The 17,534-nt window shown below is 40.7% G+C and overlaps 2 protein-coding genes across 12 annotated transcripts; both read left to right on the forward strand.

Moving 5' to 3' along the window:
* The first annotated feature begins 1,006 nt into the window (after positions 1-1,006).
* On the forward strand, positions 1,007-7,888 carry slc5a3b (solute carrier family 5 member 3b). Its single transcript, XM_035603755.2, has 2 exons — positions 1,007-1,141; positions 3,194-7,888. The coding sequence occupies exon 2, from the start codon at positions 3,477-3,479 to the stop codon at positions 5,610-5,612; it is 2,136 nt and encodes a 711-aa protein (XP_035459648.1). The 5' UTR covers positions 1,007-1,141; positions 3,194-3,476; the 3' UTR covers positions 5,613-7,888.
* Positions 1,011-16,803, forward strand: LOC118282564 (potassium voltage-gated channel subfamily E member 2). Of its 11 annotated transcripts, none has more exons than XM_035603766.2 (4): positions 11,140-11,899; positions 11,978-12,147; positions 15,158-15,212; positions 16,211-16,803. In XM_035603766.2, exons 3-4 carry the CDS (start codon positions 15,183-15,185, stop codon positions 16,538-16,540), a joined length of 360 nt encoding a protein of 119 aa, XP_035459659.1. In that variant the 5' UTR covers positions 11,140-11,899; positions 11,978-12,147; positions 15,158-15,182; the 3' UTR covers positions 16,541-16,803. The 11 variants fall into 11 exon arrangements, with proteins under 11 accessions (XP_035459663.1, XP_035459657.1, XP_035459661.1 ...); XM_035603765.2 differs by lacking the exons at positions 11,140-11,899; positions 11,978-12,147 and adding exons at positions 12,176-14,808; positions 15,001-15,049; XM_035603764.2 differs by lacking the exons at positions 11,140-11,899; positions 11,978-12,147 and adding an exon at positions 1,015-1,141.
* The last annotated feature ends 731 nt before the right edge of the window (positions 16,804-17,534 follow it).

Here is a 17,534-nt window from a genome sequence, read left to right on the forward strand (position 1 = left end):
GTTTCCTCCTATTGCTTTGAAACGATAACCATTTCCTACTGATCACCAGGCTGATGCTTTCCAGTGTACAGCTCCATCTGTGCAAGATCACTTGTAAAATGAAAACACGTGTTGTTGCAAAAGTTAAGTTTGCATAACTGAGCATCTCTTATGGGCATTATTAATATTGGCATACTGGATGAAATTCCATTCAAGACTTAAGAAAAAAAAAGGTTAAAGCACAGAAAAAGCCAAGGTCAAAAAAGAAACTGTAAAAAATAAAAAAAAAATAAAAAATCCTTAACCATTCAGAGAGCACTTGCAGCAGTGGGGCAGTTTCCAGGTTTGTCCAGTGTGCAGACTTCACCCTAAAATCTGATTACGACACTACACTTCTAATCAGTTTAAAGAAGGTTTTATAGAAGTTTCTATGATTTGCATCATTACAACTCTGGTAATTTCCAGCCACCTTGATATCTACTTGTGGTTGCATGCTGGAGAATATTTGCTCCTCCTCACTATGAGTTTTTATGTGTGTGTGTGTGTGTGTGTGTGTGTGTGTGTGTGTGTGTGTGATTCTGTATTTAGTTGGACACCTCTCTCTCTGGTCAATCACCCATAGGTTATACATATCTATATTACAAATGTATATGAATAGATGAGCTGTCGTTACTTCGACAGTTCATCTATTCATATACATTTGTCAGTTTCATGCAATTTATACGTGCATTTTTTGTGTTTAATGGCCACTCAAAATATCCGTATTCTATAGTTCACGTTCACATGCAGTCCAGTGTGTAAGAGTGCGACTGAAGTCCTGAAAGGTGCACCCAAGGTTTTTTGCACCCAAACGCATCACGGGTGAGCTACACGTGTGGGGCGTGGAGCTTGAAGTAGCGCCTATAAGGAGCAGAGGCGGCGGTGTCTGTCCGGGGCACCGCAGATCCAGCGACAGCACCGACACGGAGAAGAGCAGGAGCCGCCGACGTCTGTCCCACCTGCACCGACAAGGAGCCCCTGTGTGGGGGGCGGGACGGGTCTCTACAGGACGGAGCCCCACGTCTTCATCATCATCATCATCATCATCCACATCTGCGCTGTCGGAGCGCGGGGGGAGAGGTCGTAGCATCTCAGACGCGTATGCTAACGCTAGCAAAACAAGGTACATGTTTTACAGTGCTCGTGTCGTTTGTGCTTGAAAAAAAAAAACCAGGGACCCCCCCTGTGAGTACCCCTCCGTTGACTGCTATGTCTTTTGAAAATATGCGGTCATTTTGTGTGCGTCAGGACGGCGCGGAGCTGCGTTCGTTTTCGTGCGTGACATTTAATGTGTCATTGGTTCTCAGACGTCTCCCTCGCGTCAGACAGGAATATCAATTATTCAAAACACCCATTCGACAACGTGACGTGCCAAACTCGCCAGTTTTTAAATACACCACGTGGTGCGTTCAAGGTACAGCTCAACACGAGCGCCTTGGAGATGCGTAGCTGGGGCAACCGGATGAAAGAGCGCGACTGTGTTCTGGAAATTTCCTTCCGCCCGTTCGTTGTGCCTGTGCGCACAACTGTACATGTCCGTGACACCGGGGACTGGTGTCGCCCCACGGTTTGCACTCAAGGAGGGCAACTGTCAGCCGCAGATGCCCTTCACTTAAAGCTCCATTGTGCTTTTACGCCAAATGTCGATCATGGCATTTCCCTCTGAGCTGTACAATGTTGGTAAACACAAAGTTTGGCCGGGCCTGTTTACTTTGCTGCATCACATTGTTGACTTACCTACAGTTCTGCTTAACCTGTGTCAGTGTTGGTTTTGACCCCATAGCATCTCCCTTATGGCTCTTACCTGTGGCTCACATTACACTTCCCTCAAGGTAGAGCTCCAGTTTCATCACCACCTGTGCAAGTTAATTGTTGGCTTCTGTTGCATGAAGGAGGTAGAATAAAAGTATCGCACATATATATATATATATATTTTTTTAAATTCAGGACAACTACTTTAATCATTTTGGGCTAAAGTGTGGCTGATTGTGACACAGGCAACACCATATATGGTTGAGCGCTGTTTAGGTGCATCCTGGCGCTGCAACACTTTTAAAATTAAAATTATACTATTCTAGTGAATGACGTTGGCTGTATTTCACAGCCAGGGAGTCTTTGGCCATGTGAGCACATGGCGATGTGGATATTTGATGAAGAGATGGTTAAATTGAAAACAAAGGCTTCTTTTATAGAGCGATGGTTTTGCATAAAGCCTGGTTGTGAAGAAGGTGGCGTGGGGGTTATTTGCTGCCATGCATGGCAGACCGAAAACCTCAAGAGAGGCCAGACGTCCAAGTGTGTGTGTGTCATTAACACAAAACAGATGTGCTCACACATCACCATATATTTTAGTAATTGGCGATAAAGGGATTTATTTTGAGCCATCACAAGATGGTATCTGTAGAATTTTAATTATTGAGGATATGTTTAGTCTCAAGCATACAGCTAACTGTAAGTTAGTGTTTTCCATTCTAGGCTGAGGTAACTTCTTGTTTTTTCATTTCTAGGCAAATGATTTGGCTTTATATTAGTGTCAATTTAACTGAATTAACTGTGTGCATGGAGTATGGTATTGTAAAATTTTTAATTTGTCATGATTATTTTTGGGGGTTGGCTACTGTCCTGTTGGCTTGTGCGTCCCTCAATTCTTTATTTATCCATGTCCTAAACCATCAAATGGACTGTCATAATTTTGTGCCAGCACAGAAAGGCTGTCTTTAGTATTTTTCAAAAGAAAAAAACAAAAAACAAAAAAAACAAACCCTGAGACTATCCAGGCATGTTTTGTAATTTTGCAAGATTTTCAAAATGCAGCTAGTGAAACCCCTTATTGAGTAATGTCTTTCAAGTTTAATCAGTAGCAGAGTTTGAGTTCTTGTAGGAGTCATAGGTAGGTTAGACACAAGAAAAATATTGCAGTTGCTAAATGGAATTCATTGAAATCAGCAATCGTATTAATATAATCTTCATATAGTTAATAGGGAACATTTCTTTAATTAGCCAATTTTGATAATATAACTTTTTTGTGATGTGATGTACTTTTTACACATAATTTTATGATTCTATCCCGTTTTCGGACCGGCTGTTGTAAACTTTGAAGCATTTGTGTTCGCCGTTTTCCGTTTCAAATCAAGGCTCTAATGAGGTGTTTTTCTTTGTCTTTGCTGTCTTGCAGGAATTTTAAGTCTAGGCTTTTCTAGACCAGAGGCCTACAACACCCTCCTCTAAATCTAGAACGACCTCAGTGCCGGTGGATAACCCCCTCCGAAGCACACCTAGTGAATTTGAACTGGCGGTGGATACTACAGCTTCCCTCAAGACAGCAAACCAAAGCAGAGCATTTCCTTTGCTCCATTTCTATTAATCAAATCCATTACTTTGACTATTTGTACTCCTTTTTGAAAGAACTTCCTTAGCTGTGAACTTTACACCCAAGACCATTTAAATAATCAACAAAAATGGCTCCTGGAATGGAAACAGCGGACATAGCTGTGGTAGCACTGTATTTTGTCCTGGTGCTAGTCATCGGCTTTTTTGCCATGTGGAAAGCAAATCGCAACACTGTCAGCGGCTACTTCCTGGCTGGACGCTCCATGACGTGGATAGTGATAGGTGCATCGCTCTTCGTGAGTAACATTGGCAGTGAACATTTCATAGGCCTGGCAGGATCGGGAGCAGCGAGTGGCTTTGCTGTTGGAGCGTGGGAATTTAACGCACTTCTACTCCTGCAGCTGCTGGGTTGGGTGTTCATCCCTGTTTATATCCACTCAGGAGTCTACACCATGCCCGAGTACCTGTCGAAACGCTATGGTGGCAACAGGCTAAAGGTTTACTTTGCCTGCTTGTCTGTGTTACTTTACATTTTTACCAAGCTGTCTGTGGACCTGTATGCTGGAGCTCTCTTTATTCAGGAGTCCTTGGGGTGGAACCTTTACCTGTCCATCTTTCTGCTCATCAGTATGACTGCATTGCTCACTGTCACTGGGGGACTGGTGGCAGTACTGTACACGGATGCCCTTCAGGCAGTGTTGATGATTGGTGGAGCCCTGACCTTAACCATCATCAGCCTCATCAAAGTAGGTGGGCTTGAGGGTGTCCGATCGAAGTACATGCAGGCTGTTCCCAATGTTACTGCTATACTGGCTAGTGGAAATTTCACGTATTATCCTTCCTGTCGCATTGAGCCCAAACCAAACTCGCTACGCATCCTTCATGGCCCTCTGGATGAAGACATCCCGTGGCCAGGCTTCCTTCTTGGCCAGACCCCTGCATCTATTTGGTACTGGTGTGCAGACCAGGTCATTGTCCAGAGAGTACTTGCAGCAAAGAACATTGCTCACGCCAAGGGCTCAACACTCATGGCTGGACTTCTCAAGATCCTTCCCATGTTTGTCATAGTCATTCCAGGAATGATCTCCCGTATCCTGTTCACGGACGAGATCGCCTGCATTGGGCCAGAGCACTGCATGGCTGTGTGCGGTTCTGAGGCTGGCTGCTCAAACATTGCCTACCCACGCCTGGTCATGGCTGTGATGCCTGTGGGACTCAGGGGTCTGATGATGGCAGTCATGATCGCCGCCCTGATGAGTGATCTTGACTCCATCTTCAACAGCGCGAGCACCATCTTCACCCTGGATATCTACCAAACGGTTCGGAGGAAGGCATCGCAGCGTGAGCTGCTGATGGTGGGCCGCATGTTTGTTGTGGTCATGGTGGCCATCAGCATTGCTTGGGTCCCTGTTATTATTGAAATGCAAGGTGGACAGACATATCTGTACATCCAGGAAGTTGCTGGCTACCTTACACCACCAATTGCTGCCCTCTTCCTGCTAGGTGTGTTCTGGGGAAGGTGTAATGAGATGGGTGCATTTTGGGGAGGCATGACTGGTTTCACACTAGGTACCATACGACTGATCTTAGCTTTTATCTACCGCCAGCCTCGCTGTGACAAGCCAGATGATAGACCTCCCTTCATCATTCATGTTCACTACATGTATATTTCTGCTGGGCTGTTCTGGATTTCAGGGCTGGTGGCAGTGGTGGTCAGCCTCTGCACCTCTCCCCCAGATAAGGAGCGGGTTCGCACCACCACATTCTGGGGGCTCCGCACTGTTCAAATGGCCCCTGCCAAGGATCGAGAGGAAACGTACAGGCTGACTGACGAGAGCCTTTGTAATGGTGATGGAAACCTCCACAAGGAAATGCCCATAGATGTAAGAAAGGACATGTGTTTGGATGGGGTGGATGTCAAACTCCTGGTCCCATCCACCGACCATGACCCAGCAACCCCTAGTACAGAAACCACCCCTGCAACCAGCCCTGCGGAGCCACTTGGAAATAGGAGGATGGAGATGATCAGAGCAGAGGAAGGCTGCCATGGGAATTGGGAGAGTAGCAGGTGCATGCGCTTACTAGACTGGTTTTGTTCACTTAAAGATGGAGCAAAGAGTGCTCAGCAAAAAGTGGCGCAGGACGAGGCGGCACTCATTGCAAAGATGCTGTACGAGCCACCCAGAGTTAAACTCCTTCTCAACTTGGGTCTACTATGCGTCTGCTGTGTGGGCATCTTCATGTTTGTTTATTTTTCATTGTAGCTGAACACTGCACTGAACTAATGGGGACTGGTGTGGGTTTTTTTTTTTAATGAAGTTGGAAGGTATGTACAGGGGTTTGAGCTGTTAACAAATTGTCTGTAATATTTACAGTTGTCTTTTGTAGTTCTTTAACAGGGATCCGAGTTTATTCTAATCATTTTTAAAAAATGGTTAAAGCTTCTCCATATGTAAACTTTACTCCTTAATGACTTAAAATCTATTTGGCACTGGTGTTTCCACTTTGTACAGTGCTTGATGTTAATTCTTCAGAATATCCACTGGGATTTTTAGAACCGTAGTATGCCAGTGAATTTAATAGTTGCCTTATTTGACACTTGCACTTGTCTTTCTGTGTTTATGTTTTATGTGATTTAGGTTTTTTTCTTTCCATTTTTGTTGATAGTAGGTGTAAGCTTAGTTGCTGGTTCAGCAAACATGTCTATAACTTAAACTTTTAGGTTAAAGGCTTTGAAAGTTTCTTTTTACAAGTTCTGAACTCTATGATTATTAGTACATTTATATTAGAATTTTAAGGATGTTATTACTATTTTGTTTTATTGTGCCCTGGACAGTCATTTCAAGGTCGGCAAATTATCCAATAAATGTCCAAAGTGCTGAGAAGAATTGCCCCCTGAAAGTATTGCATCAAAAAATAATCTTCTCAATCTTACAATTACATACCTGGTATTTATGATATGTACATATTTTGCAGGACATAAAATAGAAAGAATTATCACAGAAATTGTTACCTCATTTTTCCATCAGAAGTGTGGAATTAACCAAACTTAATATTGTGAGGTACTTGTTCCTTTTTACTGGCTGTTCCATGCCTGTTGTTTTTTGTTGTCACTGATGACCAAATTCCAGTCACATCTGGAGCTCTACTGGTGTTTTTTTCTTTTAAAGGTTTAAATATTGCATTTTCTACTACTGTGTTTTAATGGTTGTATTCTGTTACATTTTAAAAAAAACACAAAAACCTCTAATTCATCTACTGCTATTCTATCATAGCAAAAAGCCACAAGTTCCAATGCTCATGATTCTGTTTCACTTAACACGTACATGTACATCTCATTTTCACATTTTTGAGGCTGCTGCATTGTGTGCAACATAATACAGGGCTCATTGGATCACTGACAGTAGACACTTCTCGTGTAGTAAGCTATCTGTTTTGAATATACTGTGCATCAAAGTGCACTGCAGTGCTGAAATGTCATTTAATCTTGTTTCAAGTGCATCTTTTATAAACGTTCTACCAAATGTGTCTTAGTCTGCAAAGTTAAAATAGAGGGGAAAAAACACAAAAAGAAATCAAAAAACATTTTTACGTCCTGAACAGTTTTGCGCAGTGACTACAACATCTCTTTAAACCCATGTATTAAATTAGCTTTGCCATTTAGTGTAATACATTAGCTGCATATCAGCAGAGATTGATAATGTAAAGCAGAAATGGCATTTCAGGTGCTGGTTGCAGGATTAGCACATCACTAGATGAGTTGACATTTTCAAAGGTAATTCAACCAGGTAAATAAAATTATTGGAATTCTCAATTTTGCTCATTACTTCCACAGTATAAAGTGTTAAGATATGAAAAAGCCCCACCGTTAGAACTTTTAGAAGAAGAAGAAATTAGAAGAAAAATTAAAAGTGTTTTACATTGTGTTTTTAATTTGAGAGCAGTGTTGAATGACATCAGTCCCAAAATGTGTCATAATGTGACAGGCATAAATGATGCATTACATGATGATAAGTGATGATTGCTGTATGGGAAAGAGCTTTAAAACCCTTTCTTTTTTTCCTGAGAGAATAAACATTGTTATTTTCATGGATTTAATTTTTTAGAAACTGAAAAATAAAGTTTCTGTGGAGACAAAAGACAAACGTGTACTCATTTATGTTGTGAAACAGTTGGAGAAAATACTTTCCCACCAAACTGGCTAACATAAAGTCAGATTTCATTTCTTCTTAATTCAGGTAATGTGTTGTCTTGTTGTTTACTACAGAATGTTGCAACACTAGAATCATTATTCATTTATCATGTGATTAACAACTGGACCCCAGCTGTATGAAGTCAAAACATCTGTTTTAGGGGAGCTGCTGAATTATTTTAAATTTGGAACAGATTAGTTGTGGATTCAACTGTAGCAATTTATCTCATGTGGTTATGTCATTATTGACATTCACTTTACAACTACTGAATAACAGCATTGTTCATCAAGTGATATTTTGCAACTTGTATGAAGTGAATAAAATGTTGTTTACAAAACTCAAAGGAATTCCTACTGGGTTCGGATTGTTAGAATATTACCCTCCCATTTCCATATATTGTGGGGCTTCCTGTTATTGCTGACCAGGATTATATTAACCCCAGCAATAAGGCTTTATTAATCTGCTCAGCGCCAGAAGAGGATTGGGCGATTCCTGGATTCTTTGCACACGATTCAACCGATCAAAAAGCCAGGATCAGTGACACAAATCTCCACTTCTTACCAGTTTAGGTCCATACATGCATTCATCCTGTTGAATAAACCTCGGACCACTGTAACTTTCCATAACTGAGTAAAAGGAGGAGGTAAATTGCTGCATACAAATACACTTTCAACTTGTCAAATCGTGACAGACACAGAGGCCAAAAATGCAAAACTAAGCAGTACCATAATTTGTTTTTCGTAGGGTTATCTAATGTCTCGAGTAATTCACTGTTTTAAAGAGTAGATAAAGGAATTAATCTCTTTTCAGTCAGAACTAGGCATTTAGAGGCCATGATCTCTGTGTCCATCACATGACTCATATCAGTGATGTCCTATGACTCCCCAAAGTTAAAATGTAGCATGCACTCTCAAAAAAAGGGTGTGGGTGTGTGAGTAGCAGCTGGGAATATATTTGGGAAATGACCTTCTGACAGGCTTTTAGCAGGTGTCTTGACCAATGCATGCAAATCAGTAACTTATTTAGTAATTTGCAAAGTAGTAAGCTCTCTTTTAGTGTGACCTTGGATTCTTTTATTGGTCAAAACAAGAAGCGTATTTAGCTCATGATAGCTAAATACGCTGAATCCTGTCACGTAATAGCGTTCATCTAATGGATACACTGTGCTTGTGTTTCCCTTCTAATGGTGTTAAAAGCTGCAGGCTATGGCTCCATTGCTCTCATGTGGTTTTTTGTTTATTTTACATCATTGTTGTAAAGACATGCTTTGAGTTTGACAGCAACTGTAACTCAAACTATTTGGACTTGTCTTTCTCACACTGTATATCATTCCTGCACTGTTGCTTAGTCCTCCACCAGCCCCTGGTCGACTCAAACACTCCCTCTTTCCCAAGAAGAAACTAATGATATTGTCCTTGTGGAAAAGTACTGGCATGGAGGCCATGCTTTGTTCATTGTCTATTTTGGACAGTGAAAACAATAGTCTGTATTAAATGACCCAAAGGGCTTCACAGCATTGGAATGAAGATATTATCAAATGGGATGAAACGATTAGACAAGTATTCAAAAGTGAAATCTAAAATCAAATAAACCCTAAAAGATTTGATTAAAATTTGGGCAATACAATGGAGTTTGTTTGCCTCAAGGCAGGACTTTCTAAATGAAACACCATAACGTAAACATAACCTATTCAGTCTTTCATCCTGTTGGTATGCTGTCAGTGTTCTCAGGCTTCTGCCTATGTTTTGTCATCTCGTTATTACTGTTTGGGGTCTTTAGGTGTGGTAATCTTTTGGCAGGGGATGTAAAACACAAGTGCACTCATGCCCTGAGCTGATCCTCTGAGGTAACGCTTCCTGACATGTCGTCTCCCACCTCCAACAAACACCGCTTATCATATGGTTCAGGCTAGATGGGTGGTTAAAATGAGGATTGAGGCTATGGTTGAGCTAAAAGTCTGTAAAAAGGGACCGCCAAAGAGGTTCTACTTGGGACATTTTTAAAAAACCAAACATTTAGGCCATAATCTGTAATCATACTAATATAAAAAATGCAACTCATAAAACTTGTTCTCACATTGAAGTCTTGAATTGCAGCCAATAAACATGTTGATTCAACTGCCACCAGCTGAATGTTGATCTGTGCTTAGTGTTCAATAAAGAGTGGAGAAAAAAAACATATTCTAGTCATTCCAAATCATTACTGACAAAGAAGACGGTATGAATCGCCGTGGGTGTGGGTGAAGCTTGCCTGTCAAAAGGCACACCTGTGAGAAATGTTATACCATCATCACTGAGAGAGGTAAGTGTGATATACACTAGACTGTTTGTTGAATAATTTAGTATGGCCTGTGAAGATGTTATAAAAACTGAAATGGCCCTTGGTATGAAAAAAAAGGTTCTGTCCTTACAGTATAACATTTCTTCCAAATTTACCAATTGTTACTCCCTTGTTCTGCTGGACTTTAAGTACCAGTAGGTTCTCCCTAACAGTTCTTTCTGACAGTTCAGTTGGGGGCCAAAATGATTCACAAATTTGATTTCGAACACCACTGTTTTTGCTAACTTTACTGTTAGTGCCAGCTATTGGTTGTAGTTGCAGAAAGTACATTTTTGTATGGTCTTTCAGGCTGGGACCTATCCTACGGTGTGCCACATGTTAAAACAAATATACTCAGGGAGTAGAACTGTTGAAAAATCAAACATGTAGTTTTGTGTACCACAATTACCTATGAAATACTATTGCAGTTAAAGTACTGCATTATCAGGACCACACTACTGATTTTGAATTATTGAAATGGATGGTTTTGATTTAATTCTAGACATTTCTGTTATTTGCATGTTAAAAAGCAAACAAAAAATGTATTTATTCTAATCATGTCTAGTTAATCTTTCTGAGCCAAATCAAAGAACCATTTGTTATTCATTGTTCCTGTAATCCATTTGAAAACATCAGTGTTCATTCTTAATGGGGTGACAGCGGAAACAGCCATGTAGGGAATGTGGTGTGACCTTTCAAATATACAGCAAACACGTCGTCAATGCATTCCTGTCATTCCCCATGCACAGCCCTGACTAAACTATGGCGGCATGCCTGGGAATCCATGAACTAGGGCTTCAATGACTAAAGGCAATATTTACCTCTTTTTGTAATAACAGCAGGAAGAATAGTGTCTGGGGTTACAACACGATGAATGTGAATCAATGAGGCATACGTCGGCGAGGCCTTTTCCTGTCTTTCTGGGTCAAACTCACCGTGGACAACAACATTCTTGACTGGTGACAAATCTCCAGCGTGGCACTGCTGTAAACTTCTGATAACAATTTTGCTGATATGGACACTGATATTGATATGATGTAAAAAAAAAAAAATAGCACAATTATCAAAAGCTGTCATTCGTGTGAGCCATAATGAACATGGACAAAAACAATCCTTATCACTCTCCTCACATGTTCCTGTAATAAAACAGAACTGTGCACTCCGCCAGATTCTTCAAATCAGGTTGGAAATGGGGCAGAACAATTTCAAGACAGGAGAGAGGGAGATGGCTCAGCCCCTGCAGGTCCTGGACTTCAATCTCCTTCCACCATGTTTTGCAGTTTTCTGGAAAAAGTATAGAATCATCAGCAGTAGTAGTATCTTTGGGACTTGACTATGCACTTGGCTGTGGTCCATGTTCTATGCCTTCAGCATGGATTGAGGAATGTGCAGAGAAGGAGCATGAAAAAAAACATGTATTTGCTTAGCACCAATTTCAACAAGCAAGTGTTACTAGCAATGCCAAGAGGTGCTTTGTCTTGGGCCAAGGTGTAGGCAAAACATGCAGAGGGCTTAGATTTAGCTGTGATGAATCAGAAAAGATATAATGTTCATCGTTCACACTGCCCCGATTAACTCTTTTGCAATCTCTGTTGGAACGTGCATGCAGCATGTTATCATGGTTTGTCAATTCCCCACGGACATGACAAATACACTTTTAAATTTCAGCTGCATTGCCAAGCAACAATAAGATGACTTTGACGGCGACTTGACGAAGAGAGCGTGACTTTGACCGCATTATCTCTGGATGTCTGTCTTTAGGAATATGGTCTCAACATTAACCCTAACCCTAATCCATAATAATTTTGGAACTGAATCAGAGTGTAAAGTTTACCTTCACAGCAGCTCAGTGAGATAACAGGAGCAATCATCATCTGCTCCCGGAAGAGGGAGTGGTGTTACAGAGGCAAGTGTGGAAAAGTACTGCTGTGTTGTTTTGCCCAGGATCAATCACAAGGGGGAGAGATATGGAGGATGATTCCCATCACAAGCGAGTTGCAAGTTTCCATTTACCTAAAACTAGATGAATCATTTGTGCGGTATGTTGTGATGAAAGTGAGTGTCCTGGAAGACATAACCGTTGTTCCTACCTGTAAACCTTGGATTTATGTGGCCAGGTGCGTGACTGTTGCGGCCAACCAACTGAAAAACACATCGAAATGCGATTGTACTGTTCATGTAACCACGAACGCCGACTCCTGTGACTCACAGAGCAGTGATTACTGGAACTCACGGTGAATGGCACGACCTCATGTTTTGCCGCGAAAGTTCACATACGAACACCGAGGTGAGGTGGGCCCACAGAATGCGCTCTGTTTTGATGTATTCCTGCGTTTGCGTGCATAAATAAGTGGACACGGTGTGTGAATATGCATTTCAGATTTTACGTAACATTCGAGCCTTGCAGGGGGGGTTTATGGTTCACCGACTGCAGTGGCACTGGCCTTTCGTCTGCATCATGTCAGTCTTGCCTCACGGGGTTTCCGTTCATGAAGTCAAGCGGCCTGTGGTTATTGTGGTCATCACACTTGCTGTCGTTATCCCTTTGAAATCCAGGGGCAGCTGTGCTAGATGATGAATTTTTTCATGTTAAGTATTTGCATCATCGGCTAAGTTGCCATCAGCTGTTTGCAACGTGCTTCACAATAGTTGGCCCATTCACAGCTGTGTGGCTTGTAATATCCAATCACATTCATGCAGATGCGTGTACATTTTGCATGTAACTGCTGATTAGGCTCATGCTTACACCAATTCCCTGCTGCAGCTCCCTCCACCACCACCACCACCTCCTCCTCATGTGGTATTTCATCTGGTTAACAACGAAGATTTAATGTTCATGTATGAAGTTAGATTATCATTCTCAGCAGAATCATCTGCTGCTCAGACACATTGAAACAACAGAGTCTTTTTCTTTTTACTGTATAACCGTTTGCTGGCCAGTTCCCTGAAAGTATTTTTTTTTTTTAAGTTGGTCAACATTTTCTTTTTTCAGTGTGCCTTTCTATTCCATTAGACATAATATATTGAATACACCAAATTGAGTTAGCTGCAAATTTAATAATGAAGTTTCCAGTCGGACAGCCAACTGAAGCAGTGTAACATAAACAAATTAACGCGTGCCATTATTAGATTGTTGAATGTGCATTCAATGCAAACAATGACCAATTTTTAAATAGCACATTGAGGCACCTTTAGCATAACAATCAGGGCTCCCATTAACTGCTTTAGTTATGGTGAAAAAACATCCGTTTTAGGCTGTTTATAAGAGCAGCCTTTGGGTTCCAAGCTCCACGTTGACAGTTTGACGATTATTTTGCTTTTAGAATCCATTTATCTACAACATATATATCAGCAAACCTTATGAATTGAAAGCCATAATGATTGATTTATCAAAAGTTTCAATTGATTATTGATAACCAGGCAACCCAATACTTCTATGATCCATGGAACATAATCATTATAAACTTTTACAAAGTGCCTCATTAGGAGGTTTTAGAAAAGGGTTCTGGGCAACGTGTCAAGGCAGGAATGCAGTCATTTTATATAATATCATATAAAATGTGTGTAATATAATATAATATAGCTAGGCTGTTTTCGGTTGATACGTTACCCCTCTCTTCTATTGTGAAAAGTATCGGATGTCATGCTCCCTTGCTGTCAGCTCACTACAACACACTTTGTGTTGAAACATTCTTTCATAACACTGAGAGCCAACGGCCAAGATTCCTGACGTTTTAAAGAAACATTAAATTGTGAAACACTGATCAGAGAATGAAAGAAACAAAGGGCAGACACCCCAGGCTTATTGGAAAATACACTTTTGTCATAAAAGTTTGATTTTTTTCTGTGCAGTTTCCCTATTCCATATTTGCATATTGAAATTGAAAGACACTTTTAGACTTTGCTAGAGGAAAGCCATGAATTTGCAATGTAGCTCTCTTTTTCTTCCATATTTTCTAAATCAGACTATAATCTAGCTGTTATTGTTTCTTTTCTCTATCTACCTCTTGCTGTGGAGTCTTACCACTTTGCAGCTCACTTTTCAGTTTCACTTTTCTCTGTGAGTCTGTCTGTCCTTTTGTGTCAGCATTCTTTGTACTTGCTATGCCATTTTTCTCTTGTTTCACAAAAAAGTCAGCACAGCGTCGACCCGCTGGTACTGGAGAGCAAAACATAAATAATCTTGGAACGATCAAAGGAGGTGGGACTAATTCTACGGGTGGCCCTGAGGGTCAAAACAACAACAGAATTTTGGAAAACAGCACATTTCACAAATTAAAACCCATTTCAGAAAACAAATTGACATTTCCCAAAACACAAGATTTTGTAAAACACAATAAAAAATTTCTGAAAACGCACAAAAAAAAAAAAATTCTGCAAAATTTCACAAGAAACAACGTTTCCCAAAACAAAACAAAATAATGGAAAAAGACACGAGTGTTTTCTGAATTGCTGATGTGTTTTGACCCTGAGAGCCACCGTAGTAATCCGCTGCAGCAGTGTGGCTCCGAGGGGGAGAAACTTCCCCATTTCAAGCACCGCATCCAGTTTCAAACATTCTAGTCAGCAAACAGATACTGAGCTGAACTGTCAACAGGAACAAGACAATGGCTCTGTAATGACTCCGGGGCGCTGACAGTGATACCCAGTCCCTTCAACTAAGACCCCGTTTCAACCCTTCACTTGACAAAACGGCACAGTTTTTGTGTTCTGTTTTTTTTACAGAACATGAAGACAAAAAATTTGAATTTGATAACTTGGTAGTGAAGCAAGAATTGACTTATTTAATTAAAAAAGTATTATGAGAAATAAGGGTTTGTGAATGTGACCCAAATATGTGTAGCATTATACTGCCATCTAGGGAGAGCTACTGTAAAATGGTTATTGACCAGTAGTCAGTGTTCTCTTGTGTTGTGCTTCCTCTGTGCGGGCAGATGAGGAATTACAGGTGAGTAAACACACAATCCTTTTCCGCTCCCTGCCCTGTGTTAGTTGCTGCTGCCATTTGGGTTTAATGTGGTAATGTTTGTATAATGACTTCCAGCCGCCGCCGCTTTTTCTTTCTCAACTGGGGGAGATATCAGCATTCGCTATTGCAAACATGTTGAAGGTCATGCCGCATTATCTTTCTTTCGTACAGACAAAGTCAAAACCCACCCCCATTCAGCCGAGCAGAAAAGATTAAAAAAGTAAACAAAATATGAGCAGTGTTTTGCTTTGTCCTGTGAAGCAGTGAGCCATTCAGTCTTTGCGTATCACTCTTACCAGCTTTGTTTTGGTGTTTTCTCACTCCTGAGGTCTCCTGAGCTCCTGACAAATTCCATGATGCGGCCTTCGAAGACCTGGCAGCAGGTCGGTGCAGTATGGAAAAGCTGAAAAAACAAAACAATACCAAAGTGTGTGTCTCGATTGTCTAAATGCATTCTTATAGACAGCTCAACCTTTTTCTCTTGTTCCGTATGTGGTTGGCGGCAGAGTTGTGCTTGAATGAGGATGCATGAGTGGACAAAACACAAATTAAATCACAAAGGTTGATGATAGTTGGTGATACTGATAATGAAATCAATCTGAGCAATGATAATGTCCCTTTTGGACTTCTGTTACAGATTTTATGTTGCTTTAATATGTTGCATATCACAGTTCTGATTTTCCCAGGCTATATTCAGACATATGACCTGCTTTTGTATTTGCTGTGGTCACTACAACAGAGTTTAAAGACCTTAAAAAAACATTTTCTAAATCAGTCCTCACTCTAAATGATTGGGTCCAACATATATATGAAATGTTCTGCTCAAGTTAGAACTATTTTGTTTATTCCATGTGAGGAATGTCTGTATGTATTCATTTTTCTGTGCTTTTCTGATTGGTTCTAATTGCGTGGTACTACACCCATTACAGCTTAGCAACACCTGAATCATCAGATAATAGTTGTGTTTTTCTTTTTTTGCGGACGTTACCATGCAGGCCACTGTCTTTAAAGTCTGATAAAACCAAACCCACACACAACTGATTGGGCAAATTAGAAATATAGTTATTATTTTTTGTATTTAATAATACTTTTTTTTTTAATCCAAAGGAAGTTTTCGTATAGCACTTATTTAACTTAGACTGTTAAATGCTGTAGAATAAAAATTCTCACAACGTGAAACCAAGTTTTTCCAGGGGCTTTAGAATATATTTGTTTAGCCATAGTAACAGGGAATCTTGTATGTCAGTGGAGCTGAATTCACACAAGTCTACGTAGTTGTATTAACAGTTTGGATACAAAACACTCAGTTTACTTTACAGACAATTAGAAGTAGAAACTTTCGAAATAAGATAAAGTCTTCCGGTGTTTTCCCTCCAACTAGATGAGTGCCTCTGATTGGTCCAACCTGACCCTTCACCTGGAGAAGTCCATGACCGGCGCTCTGGGTCACTTCCTTGACAACTGGAGGCGTAACATGACGGCTGCTGCCAACGCTTTGGACAAGACGCTGGCCAAGGAGAACTTCAGTGGCGTCCTCTGGTACCTGGCAGTGATGGTCGGCATGTTCGCCTTCATCATCGTGGCCATGCTGGTGAGCACAGTCAAATCCAAGAGGAGGGAGCACTCTAATGACCCCTACCACCAATACATCGAGGAGAACTGGACGGCCCAGGCACAGCAGAGTGGGGCGATGAGCAACTTTGGAGCTTGATACTGCGCATAGATGCTAAACTCGCAGCAAAATCATCATTATCATCAGTTACAAAAGGAACAAAACAACGTATAGTGTGTCTTTTCTGATGTACACGCTTCTCAAATTTGTAATCACAGTAATAAAGTCTGGTTGATTTTGTACATCTAACTTGTGGTTAAGCTTTGCCTTCAATCCATTACGTCAAAATGATGTTAGAAAAATGTCTCCCAACCTTTTATGTCTTCCCCACAACCACGTCAAATAAACTCATCAACACCACACGTCATGTTCCAAAAGTCTTCAGTTGAATTGGAATCACTCCATGTTATTTAACATTATTATTATCATCAGTGGAACGTGTTCCAGTTCCAGTTAATGGAAGATGTAAAGATTCTGGTACTGTTAAGGTTTAGGCTTGGTATCGATACAGTTAGAGTCACTTTAATCCTCACCACTACTTTTTGTTTCCAACCGTTTATCTATATTTCTATTTATTACTTCGGAATCATTCGCTTCTCCATTTTTCTCTTGTTTTTACTTTAATGCCGGGTCTCGAGGAACATCATGTCTTCTGTGGGGTTTTTTTCTGTCTTCCTCCAGGCTGCCAAGCAAATTTCTCAGTTGCACATGAAGCCAATTACACAAAATAAAAGTCTTCAATTTTGTTGTTTTGTCCAAACTCATGTTGCAAACAGACTGTAACTATCACAAACACGCTCAGTAACATCCATTCTGAAGCAGATCGTATCACTTTTACAGAAGATTTCATGCAAAAACAATTCCTTGCGTTAAAAAATGTAATTTTATTTTGGATATGTTGTATAATTTTTTTCTCCACAACTATCTGGAGACCCCCAGAAATCCTCTTGAGACCCCAGGTTGATAATCACTGAACTTGACGATGATTTGTGGTGGAGGCAATGAGCAAATGGCTGAATTCCATTTAGCTGCTTCACCAAGTGACTCAGCAGGTCGTATACGGTTCTACCTGCAGAGGGCGGTAGAGACTCTA

The sequence above is a fragment of the Scophthalmus maximus genome, chromosome 14 (genome assembly GCF_022379125.1).
Source record: "Scophthalmus maximus strain ysfricsl-2021 chromosome 14, ASM2237912v1, whole genome shotgun sequence".
NCBI lineage: Eukaryota > Metazoa > Chordata > Actinopteri > Pleuronectiformes > Scophthalmidae > Scophthalmus > Scophthalmus maximus.